Raw genomic sequence first — 8,093 nt, forward strand, 5'->3', positions numbered from 1 at the left:
TTTACTGGTTGTTTGGTGCAGATAGCCTCGTTGCTTTGCACCATAAGACATCAAACAACAACAACAAAGCCTTTCTAAACATTTTCATCAACATTTTCCAAGTCCATCAATCTAATTATGAATTGAGCAGTTTTTCTTACCTTTTTCATTGTATTTTTTGGAACTTGATTAATATGAATAAGTTTGTAATATTTTTCCATGAACTCACTATTTAAAGTTTTAGAAGTTTCCATACAAAGAACTCATTAATTATCACAATTGTAACTGTTTAATGACTTTGGAAAAAGAGTGGATACAATAATAGTTGCTGTTTTTGTATTTCATGTAAATGGTAGTCAAAGAAAATTTGTATTTTCTCAGATTTTAAAAAACTGTTATTCACTAGTAAGATGTATTTTAGCAATCTTGGAGTTATATAGTTTTACTGAGATATCTTTAGTTTTACAACTTTTTCTTTGTTTTTGTATAGGGGAAAATTGAAGAACGAAAACCACTTCTAGTACTCTTTGAGGAAGATGCTATGTCAGTGATTTTTTCTGCAGCTAGGTGTGTATACATATTTTTAATATAATATTTATCTTCTAAATTAAATTTGATTTTAATTAAGGTATTAAAGAATAAAAACACAACTAAGAAATGAGAAATTCGAAGACAATAATACATCTCCTCATATAGATTAGTTATTTTTTCATGTGTTTGCCAGCGATTTGCATGCCACTAGCCTTGAGGCAACTTCAACCTAATTTCATGTGATTTTATGTTAATTGCATTATTGCATGATGGTCTCACCATGCAACAAAGCCATCCACCAATAGAAAAGCAAGACACCTCCAAGCACTCTAACTCCCCCTCTGCATTTGCACTTATGATTCTTCATTCTTTTCCTCGGCACCATGTAGCACAGACATGTTAAATTTATTGAGTTTTGAATCATTAACGATACTTTGGTTTTAGTTTTCTTTAGCTTTTGTTTCAAAAGCTTTAATTTTTTTATGAATTCTCAAATGGTGGTAATTTGTACTTAGTCTTGAGTGGGTGGGGGGCATTTTTCACACTTAGGCCTTATTTCTGCTGTGGCTGTGGAGGCTCGTTAATTGTCAGGATCATAGCAGTAATTATTCAATGTATTGTGGATTATAACATATTTAATGGGTCTTCTACTTCCGTCTCATTTGCTGAATTTCTTTCTCCTCAGTCGTTATTGATCTATTAGACTAGGACCTTCACCCAATTTACTTTGAGTAATACATTACCATTTGTGAAACGACCTTAACTTTCAATTTCTCTCTGGATTTCCTTCTATAGTATGTTTCTTTCCATCTCTATTGCTTGTGTTCTTTATTATTTTTTGTTTTCTCACTTTCAGAACTTCAATTCTTGGGTTTACCTTGTCTTTTCTTCTTGTGTGTTATTAGGTTTTATACTGTTTACTTTATCTAATAGCTCCTTCTCACACCCAAATGCCTTGTTCCCCTCACATTTGTGACTCTTTTTGTTCTGATTTGTTTGTAAACTTTATTCCCTTCCTTATCACAATTCCCTGTCATTGTTATCTTTCTAGCCAACTTGGGGAACAAGCCCTGTACCATACATTCACTTTCTAGTTCCACATTTTTGCGTGTTTTTTTGTCTTTTCGTCTCTACCCTTCTGTATTCTCTCTCCTAATTCTACCTGTTATCTGAAGCACTTCTTGATGACTTCTGTAGATATTTGTTCCCTTCTCTGTTTGGCCTCTTCCTACTCTTCTACTCTATCCCTGCTGTTGGGACTTGTTGGGTTACATCCCACTTTACTGTATCCCTTCCATCTTCTAGTGCAGTTATTAATCAACTGCTCTCTTTCATTACCCAGATGTCTTTAGTGGTGTTCATTTCCCCCTGGTAACTTCTTCTGATAGCATACAACTTCTGTCCTTGTTATCTTCCCAGGTTTTTCTATTTCTCAACCTCACTCTTTACTCCTATTTTTTTGCATAGATCAGTTTCTTTCCCACATTTCCTTTCTGGATTCCAGGCCTTCCTTCATTTTTTTCTTATCTTCCTTCTATCAGAAGTCTCATTCATCACTCTTCATGCCAGTGACTATCACACATATGGGTTCCATTACTCAATTTATGTTGCCATTCGTTTTCCATTTCTCCACAATAGTTTACTTCCTCACTTTATATCTCACAAGCCTTCCTTCTGCAGCAACTGTCTGTTCAATAGAGTCGAGTTGACAGCACTCAGTCTCAATCCTTACTACATAACAAGCTTGCCCTTCTCTTGCAACTAGTGTAAGTCTCTCAGAGTCTGACAATAAAGTTGAGGTGAGCATTCCATATACACATCTGTGATGTATCTCTCAACTACCTTTCTACCACAACTGGTTTTGACCCATCGAGTTTGATGGTACAGGTGAGGTGAGCACACAAGGTACAGTCTGAATGAGCCCCAACCACACTACACTTGTGTGCAAGTACTCAGACAGCCATGCACCAATTCTGCACGTACCTGTTATACCACTCTTATTTTTTTTGCTTTCATATACAAGTGAAGAATATTCCTTAGATGAGATGAGATCTTCCACAGGTGAGCCCCAATGGAGCCCCAGCCATTGGATGTCACAACCAATGGGCATACTTCACATTAGGGTTAGCAATAGTACTGGCAGTATCTTGTTGCCAGTAATAGTACCAGTACCGACCGGGTAATGCTGGTACCAGTACTCAAGCATCACTGAAAGTCAGTACCAATAACCATAGAAATATCCTGTCCTATCATCCTCAGAATGCAATATAATAGTGAAATCTTGTTCTAAATTGCCATCACAAGATCACACCATGCAGAAATTAAATGAAACAACTACCTGTCCTGTACTCGCTACTAAGCCGAAGACCTGGGATCTAAAGATCTATCTGTAATGAAGTTGAGACACTTTGGCCTGTAGCCTATTGTCTCATGACTCGATCTTGGACTAACTAAGTACTAATCTTTTGCTACAGAACTGAAATTGAGACTACAAATTCAAGAGTCAGAATCAATGAAGATTTTTTCATCCAGAATTTCAATTCCATCCAAATATATTTATATCGAACATATCAGATCAAATATACATGATAAACAAGTTTTTTGTTTTCTGACAGTCTTGCCCAAAGAATTCAATCGATTTCAACCACCACAGAGGTTGTGGGGATGTATTTCGATTTGTCCCTTGTCTAAGTCAATACTCCATTCTGCTATTCCTTCAAATTTTATGGATTCAGAAATGTTAGGGCATCGAGCAAGGCATCGCTTATTCGAACTCGTAGTTTGGTAACAATAAGTGCACATGCAGAGAATGTATACTCTGCCTCGACACTAGTGCTTTGAATACTTCTCAGGTCATTGTACATCTGGTCCAGTTTTTTGGGTGCATCTTTTGTTCTCCCAAAGCCTGAAATCCTGGGCCAGATACTCATTTGTGTCACTAGGATGAGCTGCAGAGGCTGCAAGTGATTTCAATTCACAATCAAGGACATTGCACATTGATTCACTGTTCGGTTCTGTTTCAGGGTCTGTGTCATCATTTTCTTCTGGCATGTCCACTTCAGGATGGAGATTACTGTATAACTTCATTATAGTATCCCAAATTCCCTTTTTCATTCCCATCTGGAATGTGTTGAACCAGGGCCGAGATGCTTTGATAGAATCAGGGTTAGGTAAGTAATTGTGCCCAAAATTCAACATCACTGACGCCCCACCACATGACACACATTGTCCTTGTTAAATTTCACTCCAAACCATTCAAGTTTTCACCATACAGTCTGAACTATATGTTCAGTTGTAATTGTAAATCAGTATATGCTAAGCCAAGACTCCAGTATTCGTTCTGTGGTATGGATATTGATGTTCACGTAGCATCGATTCTGGCTTGAGGTCCACTCCTCGAATGTACACCAAAATAGATGCCATTATTGTACATTTCACCAAGTTTCACTCTTAGGTCATCCTTTTTTCTCTCAGTGCTCCCATTTGGTGATATATTTACATTTTGTGCACTTTGTCTTTTTAAAATCATTGGGATTGACTATGAAGTAGTCCCAAACCTCACTTTTTCTAGCTGCACCAGTAGAAGATGCCTTATTGATTTGACAGAGGAGGAATTGATCCAGTCACTGGCACTTATCTGATGAAACAATGACCAGTCAGAGGAATCATTCAATTGTATTGTCCATCGCATATGAATTTAACTCTCTCTGTACAGGCTAGGTCGAATCGACCTAGTCACGTGACCCCAACTTAACCTTTAGAGTTTCCATAATATATCTCCTAATGTGCTTTATGTATATTTATGAAATTTGGCAAGTTTTTAGTAAACATTATAATTCTTAGTAAAGAAAAGATCAGAATTTTTATTAAAGTATTTATCTGTAATTTTTTCTATCCTAACTCAATACAGACTTGATCAATTTGCCTGACCTTGTAACCACCATAAACCAAAATTGCCATTTTTTCTTTCTAGAATTACTTCAAATTATAGCATGAGGCTACATTTGTTTACACTAAATAACTTAAAACTTCTTAGTGTTATACATCTGTTTCTAATTATATTTTATTGTTTAATTGTCTTTTGGACCATGGTTTTTAAAATTCCCACCATAAAAAGTTTCAAATATTGGGGGTAACATGAAGCTAATGTTACCTCAATGAAGTTACATGAAGCTTGTGCTACTCTCAAACTTTTAGTCCTAGCAAGTATACCTCGTGGAAAAGTTTATTATTATCATTCTTTTTATTTATATTAAATAATTTAGCCTTATCTAGCCTAAAAGTTCTTAAGTTTTACATTTTTGGTTACTTTACTAATAATAAATAAGGAATAGATAAGAAAAACAAGAAATATAGCACCTACCTATGTAACTTTTTTTTTTACCATTGACTGTTCTTTTGTGTTAGCCCTAATACTTTACACCAAGGCTACTAGTCCACAAAATAAATTTTTCTTTAATTATGTAATGCACGGAAGAACACAATAATAATACATGAACAGCTGAGATAGTTCTGGGTCTGTGATAATTTTTCTGGCTCTCTAATCAATATGACTTGAGCAGTTAGAAGTTCAACTATTCTTCCCAGTGTGTTCTCTTGGGAAAATTTTTTTTCCATTATACCATATTGTCAATTATCTGTAATCCCACATGGTATGACGACTATGACAATGACTCAGTTGAAATCTAGGCTTTCTATTGGCTATAAATTTAATGGGAGTCAGCCTCAGAAAAATCTATTAGCAAATTGTAAATTTGAGCATGTCAGAGGTAGGCATGAAACGTGCTTTCTGAATTTTCGTTGATTGCTCTTTAGCCTCATAAAATTGAAAAATATAAAAATATAGCTTCAGTATATCGGTGACAAAATTATAGAGACGGCTCAAGAACAAATATCCAAATTCTCACACTAGGGGAATTTGAGGTTGTTTTTAAATACTTCCCTATACAATTAAGAACTTAAAACTTATATAATATTAAAATTTGATTTATTATCTATGGTTGGATGTCAAGTTTGTTCATATACCATAATAATTAAGTAGTTTAATGAAATTGTGAATGTAACTCGCACAAATGTTGTGACATGTTCAGTTTGACCTGCTTGCATTCTAAGGGTTAATCGTGCACGCACTTACCTAACGTACAATCAGTCGCGTAAGCACATTCACATTCTTCCAGAGCATGGTTGTCACCAGTTTCCCATATTTTATGGTATTGCCGATTTTCACGGTGAGATTCACTTATCGATTGAAGCATGAACTCAAAACTACCACATCAAACATTTATAATTCTGTGAGAAGCAAATCTGAAATACCAGAGGAGGTGTTTGGTCAAGACTCTGAAGATGGGACATGTGATAACAGATATTCTCAACATCTGATATACTCTAAACCAGTACTGGTACTGAATGCCCGGTACTGGACTCTGAGTCCCACCAGTACCAGTAGTGGTAGTGACTGCAAACCCTACTTCAGATGTTTTTTGAAAGGTGCTCACCTAGGTAAATTTTGCACCATTCCTTCACCCTATGAACGTGAGATTTTAGCTAATCTGTGTGAGGAGGTGTGTTATCATTTCAGAAGTTTACATTTTCCGTATCTCGAAATGTATTTCCAATAGATGTTAACCTCTAAACACATTCCCACCCATCCTCCCCATTTCCTGTGCACATTTTCTTACTTGTCTGGTCAAAGAATGTAGACTTACGAGCTCATATTCATAAGGGGAGTTAGTGAGCATGGAGTTGTCACCCTTTCATTGGTAGAGGGCTTTGTTGCATGATGACATAATCATGCAGTAGCACAATTCACATAAAATCATGTGAAATTAAGTGGGAGTTGCTTCAAGGTTAGTGGCATGCAAGTATCTTTGGCACATTTCTGAGGAAGATAGTTAATTTGTGTGTAGAGGTGTCTGTCAGAAATGCATTTTTTGGTAAGGAAAATGTTAATGTTTATGAGAAATGATGGTTTTTGGTAGGAGATGCGTGGTTCTTACATGAAGGATAAGTGTACAATGATAATTAACTTGAATTCAGTTTGGTTTATTCTGCCAGTACAACATTTAGAATGATTTCAATGTTAAAAATCTTTACTATTATGTCATTTATATAAAAGAAATAGACTTTTAGTTGTATATCTTAATAATAGTGCTGCAGCTCTGGCCCCCTTAGAAGAACAACACTATGTTTTTCTGAAGAAACTTTGCCAAGTTTTGACAGGTCTCGGTTCTCAGCTGTGTTTGCTGTGGGTGAGTCCTTTTAGCTTAGATATTTAAAATATCCTGCTTTGATCAAATCTTTTAAGACAGGTTTTAATTCAACTATAAATTCCAGGTTTGAAACAGTTATCTTAGTTGAGTTAATTTAAGTTAGTGTTCTGAATGCTGATCTTGTTACAAATGTAATTACAACTAAAAGTAATCATATCTATGTTCAACACTGTTACCTTCACCTTCCATTAATGCATTGTTTTTACATTAAGCAAAAAAAGACTTAAACGTTATTAACACTCACTTGGTTCAGTTGGCAAAGTTCATGATGCCAAATTGACCTTTATAGTTTCCATGATATAACTTCTACTGTGCTTTGTGTATTTTCATGAAATTTTGCAAGCTTTAAGTAAGCATTAAGTCTTTTATAGACAAAAGAATCAGAATTTTTAATGAAGTATTTTCACTTAAAATTTCTCTGTGTATATATATGGTGTCAAAGTGTTGACTGCTCCAAGTGTAAAATGATTTTCATGTTAAGATTAAAAATGTTTCTTCATTTGAAAATTTTTAGATTTCACTAAAAAACCTCCTAATTAAATTTCAAATGTTTTATATTTTATTAATTTTCTCTGCCCTAACTCTATATGAGGTTGGTCAATTGACCAATCTCATAACCACCATAAATAAAAATTCAAAATAAATCTATCTAAAGTACCTTTTTTTTTCTTTCTAGAATGACTTCAAATTGTGACATGAAAAAATATTTCTTATCCTATATATATTTAAACTTGTAACAATATACATCTGTTTATGCTTACATTTTATTGTTTTATTGCTTTTTGAACCATGAATAATAAATAATCCTGCAACACAAGTCATAAATCACTTGATGAATATGTAGTTCACATTACTCTATCAAATTATGTAACATGTGGGCTACTCATGAGCATACTTCGTGAAAAAATTTTATTTTTTATTTTACCTAATCTAACCTAAAAAGTTTCTACGTTTTATGTTTTAGTTACTTTTATAATAATAAAGAAAGAATACACATGAAAAACAGGAAATATAGTACTTACCGGAGTCTTCTTTTTTTTGCTATCGACAAAACATAACCATACAGACAATGTCCTATTACTATCACAATTTTTCTGTCTTTATAACTATGCAGTAAGAGCTGTTAAAAACGTAGCTAAGCTTGTTGTTGCATTTCCTTTGAGAATAAAGTTTAAACTGGAAGTGAAATAGACAATTCTCTCTATAGAAAACAACATAATATAACATGATTTGATAGATTAAAATTATGGCTTTCTATTGGTTATAAATAATATAGTATTAAATGTCAGATAGAACTATTGGCAATTTGTAAAA

General features: G+C 34.3%; 1 protein-coding gene across 2 annotated transcripts in view; it reads left to right on the plus strand.

Moving 5' to 3' along the window:
* LOC106458435 (exportin-5-like) overlaps positions 1-8,093 on the plus strand; it is a 137,640-nt gene that overhangs the window by 40,040 nt on the left and 89,507 nt on the right. For both annotated transcript variants that reach the window (XR_002610372.1, XM_013917949.2), the window contains exons 8-9: positions 470-546; positions 6,659-6,758. Coding sequence is in view for 1 of the 2 variants with exons in the window: in XM_013917949.2 (XP_013773403.1) it covers positions 470-546; positions 6,659-6,758 (177 nt within the window). In the remaining variant the exon portion in view is untranslated. The remainder of the gene's footprint in view (positions 1-469; positions 547-6,658; positions 6,759-8,093) is intronic.

This window comes from Limulus polyphemus, unplaced genomic scaffold, assembly GCF_000517525.1.
Source record: "Limulus polyphemus unplaced genomic scaffold, Limulus_polyphemus-2.1.2 Scaffold463, whole genome shotgun sequence".
Classification (NCBI taxonomy): Eukaryota; Metazoa; Arthropoda; class Merostomata; order Xiphosura; family Limulidae; genus Limulus; species Limulus polyphemus.